The 25,076-nt window shown below is 40.4% G+C and overlaps 1 protein-coding gene across 7 annotated transcripts in view; it reads left to right on the top strand.

Moving 5' to 3' along the window:
• Positions 1 to 25,076, top strand: part of DCAF6 (DDB1 and CUL4 associated factor 6) — a 134,590-nt gene that overhangs the window by 61,258 nt on the left and 48,256 nt on the right. For 2 of the 7 annotated variants that reach the window (XM_078441159.2, XM_078441160.2), the window contains exons 11-12: positions 8,950 to 9,114; positions 16,691 to 16,750. The exons of 2 other annotated variants lie outside the window; for them this stretch is intronic. In XM_078441159.2, coding sequence (XP_078297285.1) covers positions 8,950 to 9,114; positions 16,691 to 16,750 — 225 coding nt within the window. The remainder of the gene's footprint in view (positions 1 to 8,949; positions 9,115 to 16,690; positions 16,751 to 25,076) is intronic. 3 more of the 7 variants (XM_078441162.2, XM_078441163.2, XM_078441161.2) reach the window with 2 other exon arrangements.

Genomic DNA, 25,076 nt, shown 5'->3' on the forward strand with positions numbered 1-25,076 from the left:
TTAGTTTGTTGTGCTTGGCGTATATTGTGTTTTTTACACATCGAAGGTTTGTGGCAACCCTGCGTGGAGCTAGTCTGTTGGCACCGTTTTCCCAACAGTGTTTGCTCACTTCGTGTCTGTGTCACATTTTGGTAATTCTCACAGTATTTCAGACCTAGTCACTATTATCATATTTGTTACGGTGATCTGTGATTAGCGATCTTTGATGTGACTAGTGTCATTGATTTGGGGCACCACAGACGCCACCCACACACGGCAGGGAGCCTGCTTGGTAAATGTGCGTATGTTCTGACTGCTCTTCCAAACAACTGTTCCGCTCTCCCTTTCTCTCTTCTTGGGCCTCCCTATTTCCTGAGACACAACGGTATTGAGATTAGGCCAGTTAATAACCCTAAAATGGCTTCTAAGTGTTCAAGTGAAAGGAAAAGTCGCATATCTCTCACTTTAAATAAAAAACTAGACATGGTTAAGCTCAGTGAGGAAGGCACGTCAGAAGCCTAGATAGGCAGGCAGAAAGCTAGGCTTCTTGTGCCAAACGGTTAGCCAAGTTGTGAATATACAGAAGTTCTTGAAGGAGGTTAACAGTGCTACTCCAGCGAACACACAAATGATAAAGAGAGCATAACAGGCGTATCGCTGATACGGAGAAAGTTTTAGTGGTCTGCATAGCCACAACATTCCCTTAAGCCAAAGCCTAATCCAGGGCAAGGCCCTCGCTCTCTTCAGTTCTGTGAAGGCCCAGAGAGGTGAGGAAGCTGCAGGAGAAAAGTTTTGAAGCTAGCATTTCCTATTCTGAAAATCCGAGGGCCCTTAAGATTTATTCTAAATGTACTCTACCTGTGCTCTAGAAATGGAACAAGCCTGGATGCATGGTTTGCTGAATATTAAGCCCTCTGTGGAGACCTGCTGCTCAGAAAAAAAGATTCTTTTCAAAATATTCCTGTTCATGTACAATGTGTCAGGTTACCCTAGAGCTCTGATGGAGATGTACAACAAGATTTATGTTTTTATGCTGCTAACACAGCATCCATTCTGCAGCCCTTGGGTCGAGGAGTCATTTTGACTTTCAAGTCTTCTTATTTAAGAAACACCTTTTGTAAGGCTAGCTGCCATAGAGAGTGATTCCTCCGATGGATCTGGACAAAGTAAATCGAAAACATTCTGGAAAGGATTCCCCATTCAAGATGCCATTAAGAATGTCATGATTCATGGGGCACCTGGGTGGCTCAGTCTGTTGACCACCTGACTTCCTCTCGGGTCATGATCTTGAGGTTCATGAGTTCAAGCCCCATATCGGGCTCACCGCTGTCGGTGCAGAGCCTGCTTCAGATCCTCTGTCCCCCTCTCTCTGCACCCCTCCCCCACTTGCACTCTCTCAAAAATAAGTAAACATTTAAAAAAAATTAAAAAATAAAAAGAATATCATGATTCATGGGAAGAGGTCAAAATATCAACATGAATAGGAGTTTGGCAGAAGTTGACTCCAGCCCTCACGGGTGACTTGGAGGGGTTGCAGACTTCAGTGGAGGAAGTGACTGCGGGTGTGGTGGAAACAGTACGAGAACTGGGACGAGAAGCGAAGCCCGAAGATGGGACTGAATCGCTGCAATCTCAGCATCAAACCTGACGGGATGAGGAGTTGCTTCTCATGGGTGAACAAAGAAAGTGGTTTCCAGAGATGGAGTCTACTCCTGGTGAAGATGCCGTGAAGATTGTGGAAATGACAACAAAGTACTTAGAATATTACATAAACTTAGTTGATAAAGCAGTGGCAGGGTTTGAGGGATAGACTTGAAGTGTGAAAGTTCAACTGTGGGTAAAACGCTGTAAAATAGCCGCTACGAAGAAACCGTCAGCGAAAGAAGTGAGGCGATGCCACAGCTATCCCGCCCTTCAACAGCCTGGTCAGTCGGCAGCTGTCAGCATCCAGGCAAGACTCTCCACCAGTGAAAAGATTGTGACTCGCTGCAAGTTCAGATGATGGCTGCTTTTTTATTTTTATTTGTGAGCAATGAAGTGATTTTTAGTTAAGGTATGTATATTGGTTTTTAGACATCATGCAGTTGCGCATTTAATAGACTACAGAATAGCGTAAAGGTAACTTTTATATGCACTAGGAGACCAAACAATTCAGTTGACTTGCCTCATTGGATATTTGCTTTATTGCGGTGCCTTGGAACCAGACCCGCAGTATCTTCAAGGCGTGCCTCTACGGCCTTGTATAGACATGGAATGGAAAGTGTGCTTCCTCCTTTGCTGTGGATCCACTTTGTGTGAATGTTTCCTTTATGCCCCTTGTATTTCCTCTGTCACGTTTGCTGGGGGGAAGGAAAGGAACGATGGGAACATGAAAACTTGCCTGGCAAAATGCCATCTGTGAACCTAATTATTTGCCTTCTCTTAGTCCGCAATGGAGTCACTGCGTCGTAGTGAAGAAAGTCACAACCACACGTTTCACTGGGTGCTCCGTGCTGTGTCAGAACAGTCTTTCAACACGGCGGCTCAACAACTAGCCAGACTGTTTATTTCACACCTTCTTGTCTCCCAGAATTTGAGCACTCCCCTTTTACCCTCATCCTATCCCCAAGCTGATAACCTTCTCATTCACAGTGGGGCGGTATGGGGGGCACTTTTTCCTACTTTCGAATCTCCTGACATTCTAGCATCTGTGATAGAAGCAGACACATTTTGAGAAGAAGTGTGTCTGTTCCTGTCAAAGGCTAGACAGTGCAATTCCCATCCCTTTCCAAATTCTCAGGGACTTTGCTTCTTCTCCAGCATCATTATTATTGCCTTTTCTGTTGCATTGGTCCTTTTCCACCTCAGACATGAGCTGTTATTATCTCCTGTCTTAAAAAAATCTTCCCTTAATTATCCCACGTTCTCCTCCAGACTTGTGTCTTTGCTTCTTGTATAATTAGAGTCTTCAAAAGAGTTGCTCGCCTATACCGTCTCCATTTTCTTACCATCTTCCATGTGTTTATCAACCAACTCCTGTCTGCCTTTCAACTCCATTTCCACTGAAACTTTTTGTCAGTCACCAGTGACTTACGTTTCGCCAAATTTGCCAAATTTTATCCCTCTCTGTTGGTATCTTACCAGGTTTTTAAATCCATTTGCATTTAACATAGTCTGTCACTCCTTTCTGAAAACACTTTCTTTTCTTGGCATCTGATACCACTTTGCTTATTTATTCTTATTATCAACTGTAGCTGGTTTTCAGTAATCATTGTTGATATTTCTTGTTCTATTACACTTCTGAATATTTTAGTAGAAATCCTTAGTCCGTGCTCTTTGCTCTATTCTGTATCCGTGGGGGATTGTTGGATCAATTCACATAGCTTCTAAAAAATTATTTTTTAATTTTTTAATTTGAGAGAGAAAGCTTGCAGGAGGGGCCGAGGGTGGAGGGAGGGAGGGAGGGAGGGAGAGAGAGAGAGAGATTGAAAGAGAGAATCTTAAGCAGGCTCCATGCCCAGCATGGAGCCCGACACGAGGCTCGATCCCATAACCTTGGGATTGTGACCTGAGCCGAAATCAAGAGTTGGTCGCTCAACTGACCGAGCCACCCGGGTGCCCCTCACGTGACTTTTAATAGCTTCTCTGAGTTGAAGATTTCTAAATGTATGTCAACAATCTGATCTCTGCTTTGAGTTACAAAGTCCTATGTCCAAATGCTTATTTGACCCTTCTTTTTAGTTGTCTTTGGATATCTTAAGCTTAACACGTCCAAACTAAAACTTAATTTAACCTCCTGTCCTTCCTGTCTGCCAATCTCTTCCATATTAGCCATTTTATATTTTAGTAAATTTAAAACCACCTGCCCCGTTTGCTTATTTTAACAGCGTCTGTGTTATTCTTGATTCCTTGCTTTCCTACATGTCCCACGCTCAGTCCGTCAGCAAGTCCTGTTGGTTTGTGTCTAAAATAACTTCTACTTCTTACATCTCACCATCATTTCTTGTCTGCTAATTGATCTCCTGTATCTACCCTCACTTCCTTATCATTTATTCTGCATGCAGCAGCCAGGATGAGTATTTTATAGTATTAAATCAGATTATGTAACTTTGCTGTTTAAAACCCCTCAAAGACTTCTAATTGCACTTAGAAGTCTAACTTTAAAAAAACTGAAACTTTCTTACGCCGTGGGTAAGAACCGACATGGTCTGGGTTTTGCCCCCCTCTCCAACCTCACTTCAGATCACTTTCTTAATTCCCAGGGATCGTTATGCTCTACCTGCATTGGTTTCCTTTATTTCCTTGAATGTGCCAGGCAGGTTCTCTTCTGCCTCTTTGTTTCTGATTCTGAGCCTTTGTACTTCTTGTTCTCTTACCGAGAAGCTTCCCCCCTCCATCCCGGCTTATTGTAGCCAACTTCTTTTTCCTTGTGTCTCAGTTTAAGTGTCACTTAAAGGAGGTCTTTCATTCTTACGTAGCTAGATTCATCTTTCTTTACTAAAATGTTTTTTATATAGCCCTGTTTACTTTGTGATAAGCACTTATTAAAATTTTTTTTTAACATTTACTTATTTTTGAGAGACAGAGTGTGAACGGGGGAGGGGCAGAGAGAGAGAAAGGGCGACAAAGATCTGAAGTAGGCTCCAGGCTCTGAGCTGTCGGCACAGAGCCCAGCGTGGGGCTTGAACTCACTGACTGCGAGATCATGACCTGAGCCGAAGTCGGATGCTTAACCAGGCCACCCAGGCACTCCATCACTTATTAAAATTTGTAATTAATTTGGGGCACCTAGCTGGCTCAGTCAGTGGAGCATGCAACTCTTGATCCTTGGGGTTGTGAGTTCAAGCCCCATGTTGGGCATAGAGATTACTTTAAAAAAAGAAGAAGAAAATTTGTAATTATTTTGTTCATTTTGGATTGATTTATGACTTGTTTCTTTTTTTGAGAATGGTTTTATTTTTCATTTTCATTTTTGAGAGAGAGAGAGTGTACGTGAGCAGGGGAGAGGCAGAGAGAGAGGAAGAGACAGAATCCCAAGCAGGCTCCACACTGTCAGCGCAGAGCGTGACATGAGGCTCAAGCTCACAAACTGCGAGCCGAAACCGAGAGTCAGACACTCAGCAGACGGAGCCACCCACGTGCCCCCAAATGTTTTTATTTTAATCTAGATAAAAGAACATGTATAGAGAAGGCCGTTTCTTTGGATTGAATGGGGTCGTCAGTACATAGAGGTCTCACCTTGAGAAGTGAGTCACCGGAGGGATCCATCTGTGTGCTTCTAATTAAATGGGCCACTCAGACAATGAGAATTTCCTTTACTTAATATATGATAGGCCTTATGTGTGAATTCCTGCTTATTTACAAATAACTGTCCAGGTTTACACATTTATTTAGGTCTATTCAAAATCTTTACAGTTACATTGAGCTCTGTAGAAAAATTAGCGGGAACAGCAGTTGCTCTGTTGTACAGCATAGCAGAGCAAATCTTTCAAAGCCCAAATATCCAGATCACAGTTTCCTTAAAGGAGACCAGAGTCTACTCAGTCGAGGTAGAGACAGTATATAGATTAGAAGCAAGTGGAAATATTAGGTTAATGGTCACTTTGGGGAGACCAAAGAAGAGACCAAAGGAACTTGGAAGTCAATAAAGGAGTGACAGTTCTAGGGAAAAAATGCACAAGGATCACCCGGCCAAGAAGCAAGGTGGGGTGGAGGACAGAGCCACAGCAGGCAGATTAGGTTCCACCAAATTAGATGGAGAAGTAATGCAGTGTCCAGGACAAAAGAACCTATGTATTGGAGGCAGGACGTGAGGTTAGAGCTGAGGGGACCTTTGTCGGGTCAGCTGTAGTTTATTGTTCTTCCATTTCAGTGGGAACTGCGTCACTGGGGAGATTAGCCCAGAGTCCGTCAGCGGAAAACAGGCAGTGGGCAGGTCGTTTCAGGAGATGGAGGTACGGATTTCCCATAAGCAATTCCTGACACATTGTTGAGGGTTTTTTTGTTGCTTTTAAAATTCAACCCCAAAGTATTCATTGTATTCACTTTCCATTTTGGTTCATGTCAACAAAAACTAATTCTCAGTGCATTTATTCGCATTATAAATTATATGTTTATGTGTTTTTTAAAGGACATAATGTGTATGTATCTTAACCTGCTAGCAAGACTGTTGTTTAGTCTGGTTGTTTAGTCTGCTTAGTCTGTTTGGAATTTTTAACTTCATATTTGCCATTCCTAGTTAGCTGTGGCAACTTCTGTACCTAGCTTCATTTTTTTGTCTTAAGCTGGGGGCTTGGGGGAAGCCACAATACCAGCCTTAAAAGTAAAGGAGCAAATTCTTCTTTAAAAAGCACCGGAAGCATTGAATAAATAGTTTGGGACGTTATCCTAACTAAATGTTGATTTTCCGAGTTATAGAGCATCAGGGCTTGCACTTAGAGCCCGCTGTTTATATGTTACCTCACATAGTGGATCTAGATGGAGACTCTCCTATCCCCGTGAAACACTTGGCAGCTCCAGAGAGAGGGTTTGCAATGATGATGAAGTCAGGTGAATTTTTTTGTGGTTTTTGTTTTCTTAGCAAAGTTTGACGTATACGTAGTCTCTTCATGGTAAATTGTTTTGAATTGTAAAATAACAAACTTTATGGGTGCACGGTAATTCTTTATATTGCTTAAAGCATTGCTGTTATGCCATCAATAAATACGGTGTATGTCTATACCTAAAAAGAAGGCACTGTGCCACTGAGCATCCTAATTTATTCATCAGTGAATACCGTCCTGCTCGGTGCTAGAAAATTTCCTAGGAAGAACCTAGCATTGGGAGACGGTGATGATACTTGAATTGTTTGCTAAATCTTAACTGCCAGTCGGCTGACTGAATAAAATTCTTTATAAGTAGAGAACTTGGTAACAAGATGTTAATATCTCTGGCACGATTGATTCAGGAAACAACCAAATTTGCACCTTTATACTCCAGGTAAACGAGGCTAGAAGTCGTCGGGGGGGTTTGTGTAATTTGCTGCCAGCGTCAACAAGAGACACAGAATTCTTTGTGCCGCCACCATCAAGTCAGCAGCCCTTGCGTCTCTGCCTTGCTTTTGGTTGTGGTGAAGTCGTTCTGGACCTATTTAGAGCCGCCTCCTCTGCTTACCACTGCAGCTCGTCTCTGGGGCTGCTCGGGGACAGCATTCTTGCATTTGCCCCCTTCTCTTCATGTGTCCTCTTTCTTCCTTCCCTCAGTTAAACATTGCTCATCAGCACACAGACATATGTGTTATTTCCCAAACTAAACAAACTTCCCTGGGCTCTTTATTCCCCCCCCCCCCCACCCCCAAGCCAATCTCTCTGTTCCCTGTTAGCAGCAAATCATCTGGAAAGAGTATATGTGTGCCTTGTGTCTCTACTCCATTACCTCCTCTTTCTCTGGAACCTGTTCCAGTTGCGTTTTGGCCCCTGTGATTTCTGCTGAAATAGCTTGTCAAGATCATGAATGACTTCCAAGGTGCAAAAGCCGGTGGTTAATTCTAGGTGTCTTTTTTGTCATATTAGCAGCCTCTGACACAGCTGCTCCCTCCAACCTCCTCGCTGGCTTCTCCTTCCTACTCACGGCTTCTCCTTTCTATTATACGCTGCAGTGTCCCAGAGTTCAGTTCTTAGACTTCTTTCTTCCCACTTGCACTTGCAGCAGCTTCAAGTCACATCACCAGCGACATCCAATTTATTAGTGAATTCTAGAGTGTCGCAGCCAGTCCCTACTCAAGTTCTCCGCTGAGCTGTTAGTTCTCCTCTTCCCTCTGCTACTACCTGCTGCTCCATTTTTCCCCGTCACAAAAAATGACAAACTCTTCTTTTTCTTGTTACGTAGGCCCAGAATTTGGGGATCGTTCTGCATCTAAACTACCAGTAAATTCTTCTGCCGTTGCCTGTGATACGTCCCCCACCCAGACACACCTCCTCCTCTGAGCATTTGCACTCGCTCTTCCCTCCACCTGGAACGTTTCCTCCAGGCACCCGTGTGGTTTCCTGCCTCAGTCCTTGAGGTCTCTGTTCAAAAATCATCTTATGAGAGAAGCCTCCCTCAGTGATCATACGGAAAACAACCCCTCCTCCGCTACCTCTGTTCCCCTCATCTTACCCCGTCCAATTTACTTCACAGCAATTGTCCCTGCTTTACACGAGCACCTACGTGTATATTACATATATGTGTGTGACGTGAGTTCACTGATGTCTTTCTTCCTTTCGGAACATACACTCCACATGAGTAGGGACCATTTTGTTCAGTGTTTTATTTCTCTCCCGAGCCTAAAACGATGCCTCATACATAGTAGGCACTCAAATGTATCTGCAGAATTCTATGTTATATTTCTACTTTTATCTATGACCGCTGCTTTAAGAAAATATTGAAGATTATATAAATATTTTTTAGGTAAAAAAAAAGTAAATGACAATTCTATTCAGCTGAAAACTATGTAACTTTGACTTTTTAAAGAGCCCTCCATTAATAAATTCCAAGAACTGTTTACAAATACATAACTTTTTCATAATTTTAATTGAATTTTCCTTATTATCTGATCGAAGTTAGCAATTTTGTATATAGATTAGATAACTGATAGTTACTAATTTTTCGTAGTATCGTTTTGTTATAGAAAGATGAAATTAGTGACGAAAGGAACATTTTAAAATGTTTTGCTTACGGAAGACTTTATTGTCATTCTATTTAGTTACTTAAATATCCTTCGAGACTATATGTGTGTAATTCATTTCGTTGTGGTTAAATAGATGCATTTGAATACGTAAGTGTGTATAGTGTATCTCCTAATGTGATGATCAGTAATTTCTTTCTCGTGAGTAATTTGTTTTTAATATTCCTCCATGAGACGTGTTTTCTTTATACCCTTCTCTCTTTAATATGTAAGAGATTCTTACCATTTCCTCTCTTATTACTATCTTTTCACCTTTTTTTTTTTTTTTTTTTTCCTATCTGTGTCAGAATTTTTAAGGGGGCCTGAGATAGCTTTGCTCCGTAAGCGCCTGCAACAACTGAGGCTTAAGAGGGCCGAACAGCAGAGGCAGCAAGAGCTGGCTGCGCGCGCCCAGCAGCCTCCTTCCGGTCAGTCTTCTCACGAGGGCTCTTCCCAGGACCCTTGTGCCTCAGGTTATTAACGTCAAGTGTCCTCGAGCGGCTGGTAGAGTTGGTGTCTTAACACTGCTGCTGTGTAACAAGACGCTGCCCTGCCCTTCAGAAAGAGCTGATGGCGCTTACGGCTTCTCCCCGCCTTTGTCGCATCCGGCGCTCCCCGTCGCGGCTAGAGGAACACGGGCGGCAGCGGTGTTGGCCGGAGAGCTGAACGTAGAATAATCCGTTATTTGGTTTGTGACATTTCTGCAAAGGGGCAGATGTTTATTACTTGTACGCTAATGAGCTACTTTCTAATAACCTAGTGAATTCAGAGCCTGCTTTGGCATTTCTATTGAAATTTCATACGTGCTGAAATGATACCTGTGTTTATTGGCCCCTAGCCCTTCCTCTTCTTCTTCTGTTGTTTCTCCTTTGAACATTAGCCAGTATTCCTGGGAAGGTAGTAGTGCTAGATTTTAGAATTACGGTGTCGTTTGGCCAGCTAGCCTGCTGACTCAGTCATCCTCTTCTGTGATTATTTGCAAGTTTTCAGTATCTGCCTACTTATTCCTTGTGTACGTGATCAACTCTCTGATATATAGGACAACAAAAATACTCTACAGTCTCCTGCCAGAATAGTCTTATGCTATAAAACTCATGGGAGTTTATGACCGTGATAATCCGTGCCACTCTCTCTTTCTTTGAGCATTTTAATGGGCCAGTTCTCTCATGGCCAGGAAGCTCACGATAGTCCCCAAATGTTTGTGGGAAGAATTATATAGCATAAAACAGTTTGCCAATTTAATTCTTTCAAGATGGATGATAGGTATTATATATCCTGTCCTAGAGGTGCTACGTAGTAGGTGCTGTGCAAATCTTTGTTTAGGAACTGGAGTGTGTCCAGGGTCTCCCACAAATGAGATTATGATACTTTGATGTACTACTTTGTTTTGCCACCCTGCAGAGGCGGGGTATTCATTACTTTGAGAACTCTGATTTAATTACTTGGAATTCATTTATATATTGGTAGAACTTAGCAACCTCCACTTTATAAATAGCTGTTCTACCGTGTGCTGATAACAGAAGCACATTATATAATACCATGGTGAAATAAAATATATTTAAATGACTGTAATATAGGTGTGATGTTTGGAACAGATTCCGAGCCTCATTTTTAATTGAGTGTTATCAGCCAAGGAAAGACGTCTCTGACCATTTTTTTTTTCCTGTACTTAAAACTGACTGGAAAGCTTGATTAAATGACAGTCATGACATTTAAGAATGAGACATTTTGCTATGATTTTGTGCTGTGCATAAAACTCTAGCCGAAGTGTTTCAAAAGTAAAAATTTTGCAACATAAAAACCAATAAGGAAGTTAAAGTGTTCCTACACATATTTAAATATTTTTAAAATACTGAAATTTAGCAGGTGACAAACCAAATATTAAAGTGAGTTTGAGTATAAAATAAAACTGTCTACATTAGCAGAAAAGAAATGTACATTGTAGACATTAGAACAATATTTTTAGACTCATCCTTTCATATCTAGCTTACCAGTTTGAATTGAAACAGATTTTTTTTTACAAACAGTAAGCTTTAGAGTGATTATGTAGTCTCTGAAATAAGATGCTATTTTACCAACTCTGAAATTTCTTATTAAATAGTATCTAGTTTGGTAATCAGTCTATTTGTGGTAATCTTTAAAAAGTAGACACCTTGCCCATTTTGAGGTTGAGAAATGTGTTATCTTTACTTTGTTGTGTTTTGTTGAGTTTTTTTTTTTTTTTTTATGTTTATTTTTGGGAGACAGAGAGAGAGAGAGAGAGAGAGAGAGAGTGCGTGCACGAGTGGAGGGGCGGGCAGAGAGAGAGGGAGACAGAATCTGAAGTAGGCTCCATGCTGCCAGCACAAAAGCCCGATGTGGGGCTCGAACCCACCAACCGTGAGATCATGACCTGCGCTGAAGTTGGATGCTCAATCAACCTAGCCACCCAGGCCCCTCTACTTTGTTTTTTAACACCCTGTTGGGCCCTGAGGCTGTCTTACATGGTCAATATTAGAGACCCTTAGGGCTAAACAGTCAGTGTGTATTGTTCCCTTCACCATAAGGTAAAATACCTCCTCTGTATCACATGCTTTTTTTTTTTTAAGTTTATTTATTTATTTTGAGAGACACAGCATGAGCGGGGGAGGGTTAGAAAGAGAGAGGGAGAGAGGATCCCAAGTAGGCTCTGTGCTGTCAGTGCAGAGTCCGATGTGGGGCTCGAACTCATGAAACTGCAAGATCATGACCTGAGCCGAAACCAAGACTTGGACGCTTAACCAACTAAGCCACCCAGGCGTCCCTCATCTGCTTTTAACATAGCATTCATACGAGACATCTTAGATCCTAATAAGTCTAATCTTGACATGCCCTGTGTTTATTTGATAATACTACTTTTACTCTGTCCTCACATGTCATAAGAACACTATTTGGTAATTAAATAAGGAAAAGTTAAATAATGCATAGTTTGTTACAGAGGATGACTAATAAAAATCTGTATATTCTGTCCATGTAGTACATTTTTGATGTGAGGAAAAATGAATAAACTTAATACAGAATTCATCTTTTTAGAACACACAAATTATAAAAATACAGAATAGGAATTCAATTTATGAAATTCAACAAGGAGGTAGATTTTATTTGAATGACAGTTATTTTATTTTATTTTAAATAATTTTATTCATTTTTTTTTTTAAATTTTTTTTTTCAACGTTTTTTATTTATTTTTGGGACAGAGAGAGACAGAGCATGAACGGGGGAGGGGCAGAGAGAGAGGGAGACACAGAATCGGAAACAGGCTCCAGGCTCTGAGCCATCAGCCCAGAGCCTGACGCGGGGCTCGAACCCACGGACCGCGAGATAGTGACCTGGCTGAAGTCGGACGCTTAACCGGCTGCGCCACCCAGGCGCTCCTAATTTTATTCATTTTTGAGACACACACACACACACACACACACACACACACACACACACACACACTGTGAAGCAGGGGTGGAGCAGAGAGAGAGGGAAGCACAGAATCCGAAGCAGGCTCCAGGCTCCAGGGACCAAGCTGTCAGCACAGAGCCCGAATTCATGGGGCTCCAATTCACGAACTGTGAGATCATGACCTGAGCCTAAGTCAGAAGCTTAACCGACTGAGCCACCCAGGCGCCCCTTGAATAGCAATTATTAAAACATGTTCTTAAACTTAATGATTAGGTACAATATTGTCTGTGTATTGTGGACATTAATTGATCCATCATAGCTAATTTCTAAAAATTTCATTTTTCAAAGTCAGAATATATTACTTTAAAGTATGTTTATTTTTCTAAACTAAAAAGTGCCTTGTATTTCCTAGGCTTTTAAAAAATACATCATAACTTATTTCTAGGCTTTGAGTGATTTTTTTTTTTTTTTTCAATCATAAAGAGGTGAATTTGCCTTCATCAGATTACTGGTGGGATTCTTGTCCTGGCCTTATGACTAGATGAGCTCGGACTGATCATTTGGCTGCTTTGTGTCTCAGTTTCCCAATTACTGATTTATTTAGATAGTGTGGCCTGCCGTAATTTCCAGAGATGACATAAGTATGGGGTAGACAATATGGCGTAACATGTTTGCATTCCTAAGTAGAGCAGTACACATAATGATGGGCTGTCCTAATTACCATATCTTCCACTTACCGCCTCAAAGTTACCTCCTATCACAGCCATGCACAGTTGACGGCATTCAGGGTTTTGAATGAGCTCTAAAGACGAATGCCCTAGACAGCTACGGCAGAGGCAGTCAGCGGATTGCTGATTTTCAACCCGACTCTTTTTTTCCATTTCAGGTCCTTTGAAGTCATGGGTTGCTGGCTCCTGCTCAGAGTGACAACACCCTGTGGAGTCTGCTGTACTGGCTCGACCACCACAGAGCCCCACTGGAGCATGGAGCCAGCCTAGAGGGGGTCAGGTAGGAACTGTTTTTTCACTTTATGGCACGGTTTTGCTGATTGGAAAAGAAAAAAAGTAATTCTTATACCCCAAGAGGGTATACAATATTGGTGATTATTTTTGAAAAAGGGCTTTTCAAAACTGAGCCATATTGGAAAAAATCAGCACTTACCCGATCCTGTGCAAGCAGGCTCTACACAACATCTAGTCCCCACTGTCCGTGACAACAGTCACGTGTAGCACTTCTCAGATGGATGCATTTGATCCTTGTTTTACTGTTTATAGCATAAGCTGTAGTTAGTAACTCAGATATGATGTCAGTCTCGTTCTATAAGCATCCGTGGCTACATTGAATGACAGAATCTGGGCACACCAGTGATGAGCGTCTTAGAACTTCAGTCATGGGAACACGTTCCATATTTTTCAGAACAGCTTCCTATCATTATTTTTCATTCAATATCATGTTTCTGAACAAGAGGCAAGTAATAGTAACATTAATTGACCCTTTCCTATGTGCTATCTAAGTAGTTTACATGGATCATCTCATTAAGTCTTCATAAGAATAGTATGTGGTAGATACTGTGATTATTCCCATTTTACAGATGGAGAAACTGAGACATAGAGACGTTAAATGACTTCTCCAGGGTTACGGTATTACTGAGTGGAAAAGCTAAAATTGAACCCAGAAGGCTGGCTGGCTCAGAGGGTAGAGCATGCGACTCTTGATCTTGGAGTCTTGAGTTCGAGCCCCATGTTGGGTTTGGAGCTACTTAAAAATAAAAACCTTATTAAAAGACTATAATTCCTTATTTTTGTCTACACTGGAGAAAATTCTGATGTCAAGGGGCTAAAGAGTTTTTTCGAGACCAAAACACAAATTTTTTGGAAATACACAGAAATTGGCCATGAGACACCTTGAGCTCAGCACTGAATGAGTTTAGCCTAAAGCTTATCTCTACCTTAAAACTAATAATTCTAAACACTTGCAATAAGCGGACCAACCATATTGCATTTTGTAATAAATTATTATGAGACCATATGATCTGATTTTTTTTTTAAAGTTTATCTTAGAGCAAGCATGCAATGGGAGGATCAGAAGGAGAGACGGGGAGGGGGGCAGGGGGAGAGAGAGAGAGAATCCTAAGCAGGTTCCACGCCATCAGCGCAGAGCCCGATGTGGGGCTCAAACTCACAAATTGTGAGATCATAACCTGAGCTAAAACCAAGAGTCAAATGCTTAACCGACTGAGCCACCCAGGCGCCCTAGTCTGATTTTTATTATGTAATGGGTGCTTTCTGGAAGATATTTATTTCACAGGCAAACGGGGTAGAACGTGCAAACATACTGACACAATCAGCATTGAACTAATTTTATTGTGTTAATATTTGGAAGTACTTCTGTAAGTTAGAAGTTATGGGTACTGTATTTATGAATATCTAGTGGTATGGAAACATGTCACTTCACATGTTTATGTGCCAGGAAAATAATCCTTCCAAAAAACAGCTGCATGGTGCCCAAGATTGAAAATAGAACAAAGCAATGATCAAGAAGGATTTCTTCTTAAAGATTGGTCTTTCAAGATGGAAGGAACAACAAATAATTCCCCAGCTACGTACAGTATTGTGACAGATATAAAACCAGTGAGGAAACCCTTTTCATTTAATACTATTTTAATGTAAACTTTTTAAATACCTTAAATCATTAAAGAGATTGAAAATATATAATTTTGAGGAGATAATAACATTCTAGATCTTTCATTAATGGGTTTTTTAGAGACATACTCTTTCCTAAATTTTTATCTATAAAATTAAATAAGATGGTCTTTATTTCATAAGATTTGTACATTCCATAACGTTTGTGGAAAAATTAAATATTTGAAAAAAAGATTACATAGAGAGTTGATAGTTTTCTGAGTGCTCTTAGTTATAAATGAGAGTACAATGAAATGTAGAACAAACACAAATATAACAAAAATATTTCATGAAACGCTTTCTAGGAGGATTTTCTAATACTTCACTGTGATTCAAATTTTTGTTCAGTTTTTCTTTAAGGAATACAATTTTGGTCTTCTAAAAACCATCTTATCTGTTCTTGAAAAACAACATAGGTAGGAATGTTGTATCTATCCCTGAAATGGATAAATGAGAAGAAACTGTAGAAAGGAAAGCAAAGCATGGAGAGATTCAGGAACTGATTGAAATCCTATCATTTCTTCCTTCTTTTTTGTGTTGTGCAGATTTGTTGAACTGAATGTTCTGATGAAGAGGTGATAAGTAAGGATAAGCCAAAGCTATCATTCAGATGATGATCATGCGTTATCCAAATCTAGTAATTCAAAAGTCTCTGAGCAAACGTATCAGAAGGTAGACGATTTAAAGTTGATAGAAGTGGTCCTAGTGGCAAGATTTAGACTGTTAAATGTACAAATTGAAGCAACCAGGATATACTGAAAAACTTCTTAGCTATTAAGTTAAGGACGCTCTCAACTCAAGATATTTTATCTACTTTTGGGGAATAAAATGCCATTATGAATAGAAACCGGTGACTATCCAAAAGTGCAAGGTTTTTGTCTTGTTAACATTTGCTTAGTACTGGAACACAGGATATTAGAAACCAGGAATTAATCTTACATTCTGGGGGGAGCTGTGCTTATTATCCACATATTCTAGCCCCATTGGGACACTGGAACCCAAGCCAGGACTTAGTAGCCACCTCCTATTCCCTGGTGCCTTGCTTAAGTTACTAGGTCCCTAGGATGGCCAGGAAGAAAGAAGCTTAGATCTAAAAATGTCACACGGCTAATTATTGTCAGAACCAGGTTTAGAATCAAAACTCACTAACTCCAAACCAGTGCTCTTTCCATTTTATCATGCTGCCTTTTCCAAACAATAGAACCCATTTATAGAACAAATTCTTACACAGAAACTCAGAGCATCAAAAGGATGAAAAATTAAATGTTTTATTTGAAGCCGGGGTGGAAAGCATGAAGCCCAGACTGGGAGGCCTATTCCTTTCCTCTCTTTTCCTTTTCCCACCAGGCCCCTAAAAACTAAGGCTTCAACAGACCACAGTTTTAATATGCACAACATATCTTAGAGTTTTTAAAATTATCTGTGTTTCTGTCATGGCGATTACTTCGTTGAAGTTTTCTCTTACAAACCATTTTCTTTGTCTCACGTCTTCACTTGAGCTCCTGTTTCAGCTCAAGGTGCAATACCCACCGTCTAGCAGAGTGTAGTGAGCATCTCATTTCATGCTTTGAATCCTCCAGTCCAGAACGAAAGCCATCTGTAAGGGGCCAGAGAGGGGTTTAAGAAGGGGGAGGAGTCTTCCGTCTAGTGAAAGAGATAACTCTAGTTCTGTTTTATCTACCTTGTACCTTGTGCCTGTGCTAAGTGAATTTGACAAAAGGTATATGCATGGAAGCGGAAGAATATTTTCTCAGCTCATTCTTAGTTTGCTAAGTGCTTGCGTGGAATAACCTGTCTGAAGCACATGGCCCCGCTTACTCACTGCTTGGGAAATATACCACGGTACTTACTTCTGTTCTCTGCCCTTATACATTTGTTTCTTAAGCTTAGAGTTGATCATGACATTGCTGTGCAGTTTTCTGCTGCTTACTTTTAAGTTGAAATCTCATTTTTGTTTCAGATTCTCCTTCTTCTGTGGTTAACAAACAGCTCGGATCCATGTCACTTGACGAGCAGCAGGGTGCGTGCAACAGGAGATGCGCTATGCCCATCCACCCATAGTTTTATTGCGATGCATAAACCAAGCTCTCTCTCTCTCACTTTTTCGTAGCATTTCGTTTTGATTATGGTCTAACAGTCAGTATTTTGTGGGCTAAATTGCCCTACGTGGTATTGTGCATAAAGGTCCTCCTTGGCCTGTGCGGATTATTTTCTACGTAAACTCAGTTTATTTCTACCTTTGGCCCCTTATGCCATCTTTAAATTCTCTTTTTATAACAATATTGTAATGGATATAAGCTATATCTACCTTGAAAAGCCGAGGTGTCATAAAACTGTGTAGAACTGTGGGGTGAGCTTACCATATTACCTAGTGGCTGACCCAGAAAAGGGTATTTGAACATACTAATATTCTGTATTACCAAATGGCTATGGTAATATGTCACTTACCAGTGGTCAGACTACTGATAGCTTTAACTGTAAGGAATACAATTATGATCTCATTCTGTAGGGAAAATAGTGTCCACAGGTACTTGGCACGTGTGAAGTAGGACAGTGTAACATCAGCTTGAAAGCTCTGAGCACAGCCTGATGAGCCAGGTGACTTATTTTTCAAGCTTTATTACTAGCACATCAATCAAGGACAGCACAGAGATGGATTGGTAGAGGAAGACGTTCTGACCATGAGAAGGGGAAGCTGAAAAGAAGGATGGAAAGAGAAAGACTCTAAAAACGAAACAAACAGGCCGTTCAGAATTAGGGAAAGCAACTTTACTGTTGTACCTCCGAATTCCCTGGGTTATTCTAAACGTATTGTGATGCAGCTGGTAGAAACCAGTGATGTGAAGTTGTCCGGGATAACTTAAATAATACTTTTCTCTAAGAAGACAGATGCATCATCTCTCTACTATATTTTATAAATATGTTTCCAAAAAAATTGGGAAAAAATAACTTAGCTCTAAGGCCATAAGCTATTAGTTGGCTGAAAGTTGACACGTATAGGGTGCCTCATTTGCCAATGGTATTTGGGAACTTCAATATTATTGAAGTACCTGTTTAGTGTGAAACAGATCTGATTTTAGCAGTCTTCCTGGAGACATATTCAGAAACTAATTTTAAAACAAATTACTTCTGATCTTAAATTATTCTTTCGAGACCTGAGATGACCACTATTGCTGTGGGTGTTTCTGTTCTTGAGACTGCATGAATGATGAATGAGTTGGTAAATGAAATTTGAGAACTAAGAAATTAAGCATGTTTTGTCTGTATGCATTTATTGTAAAGGTATTAACAGCGAAGAATAATTCCCTTAAGGTAAAGTACAATTATATCACCATGTTATACTATATTGTACTACTGTTTAAAACTGCTCTCTAATCAAAAATCTTTTTTGTAAGGATATATGAATGCAAATAGTGTATCACTACCAGACAGTTGTGGCCAGATTCATATTCTGTTAATCACATAGAGTAATTTCCATAGATTATATTGAATATTTTATTCAGTTAAATTGGTACTTAATTTACATATGATATGGAATATGGCAGAAAGAGACCAAGAAAGGATAACTCGCAGATTTTTGGCATCAATGCCTGGGTGAATGATGATGCCACTTAACTAAGGTAGATTAGTCTTGAGGCAGAAATCAAGAGGTTCTTTGTTTTTTGGCCATGTCAACTATGATATGCCTGTTAGTCATATAAGGAGAGGTGTTACATAAAAGGGCAAATACTGAGTAGGTTTGGCAGAAGCTATATCGTATTAGACTATCATCAATGAACTGTGTAATTAGAAACGTTCTAATGATGAACAGTATATCCAAATGAATTAAACCCTGAGCTTTTTTTTTTTTTTTTTCACATGCCTTTTTGTTTAGCAGGATTACATCCTTTTTTTTTTTAGGTTTATTTATTTATTTTTGAGAGAGAGAATGCGGGAGGGGGGAAGGGGCAGAGAGAGAGGGGGAGAGAGAATCCCAAGCAGGCTCCGTGCTGTCAGCATGGACGCGGGGCTTGATCTCCCGAACCGTGAGATCATGACCTGAGCCGAAATCGAGTCAGACACTTAACCGACCGAGCCACCTAAGGGCCCCAGGATTACGTCATTTAGAAAGTACTGGGGACTTCTACATTACAGCCTTATACTACCTAAAAATAACTTCTGTAAACATTAAGAGAAACTGCCCACCACGATCTTTCTCATCTGGACTAATACGATAACCTCTCAGCTGGGTTCCTCACACCCACTCAGGCTGCAGCCTCTTCCCAGCAACAGCCAGAGTCAACTTTTAAAAACAAATCTAATCATGTCCTTCATCTACCTAAAACTTTTTAATTGTGTCCCTTTGCCCTTCAAAACAACCCAAGTCCATACCGTGGACTTGACCCGGCCCCTGTCTCCCCAAACTTATCTCAGGCCACCCTTCTCTCACTTACTAAGCTTTTGACAGATAGGTCTGCTTTTAGTTCTTCTAGCACTCTCTACTCCTTTCCCTCTCAAAACTCTTATGTATGCTATTTCCTCTACCAAAAGTCCTTTTCTCCTACAGCAGCTTTCTACCCATCAAATCTCAGAAATTCCTTTCTTAAAAATAATACGACATTTTAATTTGAAGTAATTCTCCCCTCTTACTCTCTTTGTGACCTGTTTTCCTTCATTGCATTTGTCACAATTTGTAATCATACAGTTTGAGGATTTGTTTCATCCCTGTGTTCTCTAAATGTTGTTTTCATCGACTCTAATACACTATGATACAGATATGCCTAATACCATATCTGTTATACAGTAAACAATAAATATCTGCTTAAATGAGTGAGTTAAATGACTTTATTAAGTAGTGGGATGCCTTAGGAGAAGCAGAACCAGATTTATGTATTGGAAAGATGATTTTGGCACGATTATAGATGGTTGATTGGAAGGGGTTAAGATTGAAAACTGCAAGACCATGTAAGGGGCTGTTGTAATAGTCCAGGTGAGAGACGCTCTGGGGTCCAATCTAAGGTAATTAGAGGTAGGAAATGAGAAAAATGGACAGATTTTGTCAATATTTGAGAGACAGAATTGATGGCACCTTGAGACTGAGTGGTTAAAAAATGAAGGAGAGAACCATATCCAGGTATCTTGATAGGATAATGGAGAGCGATACCATCAGCCAAGATGGGGATTTCCAGAGAAACAGCTGGTTATAGGGGGAGAAGATACATGAGATTTTCTTGATATGTTTAAGTACACTGAGCTATCCAAATTGAGAAATCTTACGGACAGATAGATGGATATATGTGTCTGGGAGTCACTGGAGAGGTCTGAGGGGGAGATAAAAATTAGGAATCATCAGTTTACAGATAGCAGTTGAAACCATGGTAGTAGATGAAACTGTCGAGGAAACGAGGGTAAAGTGAAAAGGGGAGAGTGTACCCTGCAAGAGCAAGCAGAGGAGAGGGTTCGGCCAAGGAGACCGGAAAGGAATGAGCAGAGGAACTGGCAGGGCAGAAAGGATGCCGAGTCGGTGGGGGGGGGAGGGGGGGGGGTTGGGCGGTGAGGAAGCCAAGTTTGAAGAGGAACTGCCCAGCAGTGACCTGTGAAGCGACGATGTCACGTCCGACAAAGACTGAGGAATGGTTTTGGGCTTTGGTCAGAGGCCGCTTACCCGTTGTTGCCGTGGCCTGGCAGTTTGAGTGGCGCGGTGGGGGCAGAAGCCAGACAGCAGTGGTTTGAGGAGAACGATTTTCTTTTGGAGGGGGAAACGTTAGCACGTAGATGACTCTTTCCATAAGCTCATTTAAGAATGAAAAGGTAGAGGAAAGGTAATGTCTGGGAGAGGGGTTGTAGTTTCCAAATGGAGCACGTTGATAAAATAAGAAAGAATCTTTGTCCGAGAGGTTAAAGGTGTAGGGAATAGTTGATGTCCCCTTAATGCTATTATTTCACATTTTAATCTTTGTCAAGATTCTTGTGTTCCACTTTACCCTGTAGAACGGGAAAAGTAAAGTTCACAGGTTTTCTTTCTGAATATATCTCTAAGGATTATTTAATTATGTTTCAAGTTTCTTATTCATACTTTTAAAGAGACACTGTTACATTTTTTTAATTGATAATTCAGTTTCATACTTATTTGACAATGTTCATCTTACAAGCCCTGAGGTACTTTCACATTATTGTTTGATATCCCACCGTAGTCCATAGATTTCTTTATTTGAGGGGATTACCAAGGATAAGAATGCTCCTAATAAAAATTTAAAAATTGGGGTGCCTGACTGGCTCAGTCAGTAGAGCATGGGACTCTTGATGTGGGGGTACTGAGTTTGAGCCCCATGTTGGATAGAGATTACTTAAAATCTTAAAAAAAATTTTTTTTAATTGTAGTGGATTTGCTTCACTAAAAGACTTTTTTTTTCTTTCAGTGTTTATGTACACATTATTGCATTGGTTGGTCAGTCACTGTTTTTGTTTATCTTGAATTTTTGACAGAAGCACATTTTTTAAATAAAAATATATTTAGTCTAAACCTTCAGAGTCCTCAATGCAAGCTGCCTGGTTGCTGGTTGCCTCAATAGTTCTTTTCTTTTATCAAAATATTTTCCTAAGAAACAAAATGTCAAGGAAATAAGTGTACAACATGCATATTGTTTTTATCCTATCGTAAAATACTTTCCAATATCTTGCAAATAGAGGGCTTTGTACACACATTGACAGCCTCTCTGTGCTAATTAGAAACTCCTTTTGAGTAAGCACAATGATACCTGTGCTTTGTGTTTAGTTTGAACAGCGTTTTAATGAGTAGTTCTGGTGTTTCTTTTCATTTATATCCTTAATTATGTAATGCCTACTGTATTATAAGGAAAATAATCCTCTTCTGGCATATATTTCTCATCCCTACTTACATTATTAAAAGTAACACATTATTTTCTGTTAAAAATATTTAGGCCAGTGATTTCCCCCTATTAAAACAATGGAAGAAACCTATGACCTTAACTTTTAATTTTTGACGGAGTGTAAGAAAATTGTTCTGCCTGGGTTTTAAAGTTTGGCCGTGACTAAAGCAAGTTGCTGTATATCCATTACAGTGATAATCATCCGGGAAGTTGATAATGCTGTTGCGTTTGAAACTTAGGCCCGTGGGCGATTGTGCACCTGCCAGACACCAATTTGTAGCTTTAGAAATACAAATTTTAACTCTCCACTGTGTATATGCACAAAAGCAGACTTCTTTCGATGTCCATAAGACGTTCACTTAGCGGATGAGGCTTGTGGGTTACCAGGAACCAGTGAAACAGCTCTGACTGACTCCACTAGGGTAGATGGGAAATGGGAAAATGGGACCTGTCAGGCCTTCCCTTAAGGTCATACGCTGTCACCAAATTACAATTTCATTTTAGTAATTTCATGACGGTATTACTTCAAGTAGTATTTTAGATCTCCATTAAATGTACTTTGACAGTTCTAATTTTTGTTAAATAAATATCTAACTGTTGAAGCCTGCTGCAGTAATGGGAAGTACAAATTCAGTATTCATCATACTGGAGTATATTTGTAAATACTGTATCTTAAATTCTAAAAAAAAAAATGTTAGTGAACTTAGAGTTCATTTTAGATTTTTTATATTCCAAAAAATTAATGATCACTTCGTTGCTTAGAAGGGAGCAGTCTCCCTTTCCCCAACTATTAAGTCTAGATTCTTCGTGCTAGTGATACATTTGTTCTTTTGAAAGCTAAACCCTATTTCATTTTGAGCATATTGTGTATGCTCACTCGTTCTCCTCTCCTGCTAACCAAATCAGTATCTGTCTGTATATCCAGTTAAATTGTTTTCTAACTCAGAACTGTGTATGATAAAAATAACTGACATTTATTGAGTTTTTAGTGTGTGACTGGCATTGTGTTAAGAATTTTACATGCACTATCTCATGTGTTCTTACACAACAAGTACTAATATTATTTACTGATGAAGAAACCAAGACTCCCAAGAAATCTAGAAGGACAAGTGAAATAAGTGGTGGAGCCATATTTGTATGTCTGTGTCATTAATTCAACTCATATTTAATTATCTGTTTACTTGGGGCAAGCACTGGGCTCACACTAGGATGCATGCTCCCTGTGCTGGGAACATAGTGTTGATTAGCAATAACAGTGTTAATAATCATAATAGAGTTGGTTAACCGTAATAATAGCAATAGCAGACACACTTGCATTGCATATTCTTTGTGGCAGACATTACTTTGAGCAATTTTTATTTGTTCATTTACTTAATCCATACCACGACCTTATACCATAGGTACTGTTACGCTCATTTTCCAGATGAGGAAACTGAGGCACAGGGAGATTAAGAAACTTGTGTGAGGTTACCCACTGTAAGTGTGCCTTAGTGTTATCAATGTGATCCAGACCGAAGCCTGACTCTGCCATCTGTGATCATAACTACTGTGCTTTGCCTCATCTAACAGTAAAGACAGATGATGAAAAGATAACTCGAAGTGTGGTGAGTGTTATAAAAAGAGGAAATAACAGGGTTCATTGGGGAACACGTAAGAGTGAGTCTTCACGTCTTCTGGCAGGGGGCTAAATACGGCATCCGTGAGGACGAGATACTTCAGCTGAGGTCTGAAAGAGGAGTATGAGTAAATTAGGTGAAGGGGAGTGAGTACAGGCAAGCAGGAACAGCATATGCAGAGGCTCCGAGATAGTCACGTTAGCATGACATGAGCGTCCCACTGTGGCTGCAGTGTTCCTTGGCTTCAAGAGATGGGCGGGGCCCAGATTGAGAAGGACCTTTGGGAAGTTTAAGGTTTGGGATTTTATTTTAAGAACAGCAGGAAGCTAAGGAAGGATTTAAAATAGAGAGTATGGACTGATCCATCTGGTTTGTCCAGAATAGAGTGTGGAGATTTGACTAGAGACAGAATCACTTAGGAAGTTCTCCTGGTACTAACATTTTTGACCCGATTGATGATAGAAGTCTGGGGAGAAAATGAAGAGACTGAAGAAATATTTAGGCTATAGAATAAACAGGATTTGATAATAGTTGAATGAGGCAGGAGATTGAGGAGGAGTCCAGAGTATAAGCTGCAGTAACCACTTTAGAATTTCTCTGTGGGGGTGGTTTAGTAATGGCAAGCTGGTTGGAGGGACCAGGATGAGAGTATGTGTCTTCACATATTTGTGGTTGTTTGGGGGAGTTACTGATGGAGATTAACAGATGACATTTCTGGCTGCTGTAAGGCTAACTCCCGAGTTTCGATTGAGCACAGTTAAGTGGGTAGACACATTCTTAAATAGGCAACCCTGGAAAAGGAATAAGGTATGGGAGGGGATGCGTAGAAGGAGGTGGGATCGCAGACTTGCTTTTGAATATGTCGATTTTGAGTTTTCCATGTGGGAGACCCACGTCTGTTGGAAAAGGCCGTTGGGCAGTTGATTGCATGGATATGGGGCTTAGAAAAGGTGTTAGAGGGTCGCCTGGCTGGCTCAGTGAGTAGAGCATGTGACTCTTGGCCTCGGGGTCGTGAGTTGAAGCCCCACATTGGGCCTGAAACCTACTTAAAAAAAAAAAAAAAAGAAAAGAAACCCTTTTTTTTTAAAAAAGGAGGAAAAGATGTCAGAGCTAGAGAAATAAATGGGGAATTTTCTGCATATAGATAATAATTGAAGCCATAGAAGTAGATGAATTGACAAAGATGAATATAAAACGTGAAGGGAGAAAATTCAGTATCTAAAACATCTCAGGAAAAAAAATCAGAAAAATTGCAGAATTAAAGATTTTGCTAGAGGAGATACAAGAGATGAAGAAGGAACCAGAGAGGTCAGAGGTAGAGTAGACCACCAGTACAGTGTCGTGAGATTGAGAGAAGAGAAATTCTCAGATACAGGAGAGCTGTGTATCTGAGTGCTGCTGATAGGTCAAGTAAATGGTTTCCAGAAATTCTCCACTAAATTAATCTGTGTGGAGGAGATTGATCAAATTAGAGCAGTTTCACAGGCTGGTAGAGACAGAGGCCACGGTAGACCAGGGGGTGAAGAAATGGAGATGAGAAATAAGAAAAGCATTTCAAAAACATTTTTGTAATGTTTGTTTGTTTATTTTGAGAAAGAGAGAGACCAGGGAGGGGCAGAGAGAGAAAGAATCCCAAGCAGGCTCTGCACAGAGCCTGCCAATGCGGGGCTTCGAACTCACAAACCTTTGAGATCATGACCTGGGCCGAAATCAAGCACTGACTGAGCCACCAAGGTGCCCCAAGAAAAGCATTTCAAGACAATAAGCAAGGAAGACAGTAGCTGGAGGGGAAAATGGTTAAAGAGAGTGTTCTTCTGAGCTGTCTGCCTCGTTTGTTCATTTTCACCTGGAAGTCACATAT

The sequence above is a fragment of the Panthera onca genome, chromosome F1 (assembly GCF_046562875.1).
Source record: "Panthera onca isolate mPanOnc1 chromosome F1, mPanOnc1 haplotype 2, whole genome shotgun sequence".
NCBI lineage: Eukaryota > Metazoa > Chordata > Mammalia > Carnivora > Felidae > Panthera > Panthera onca.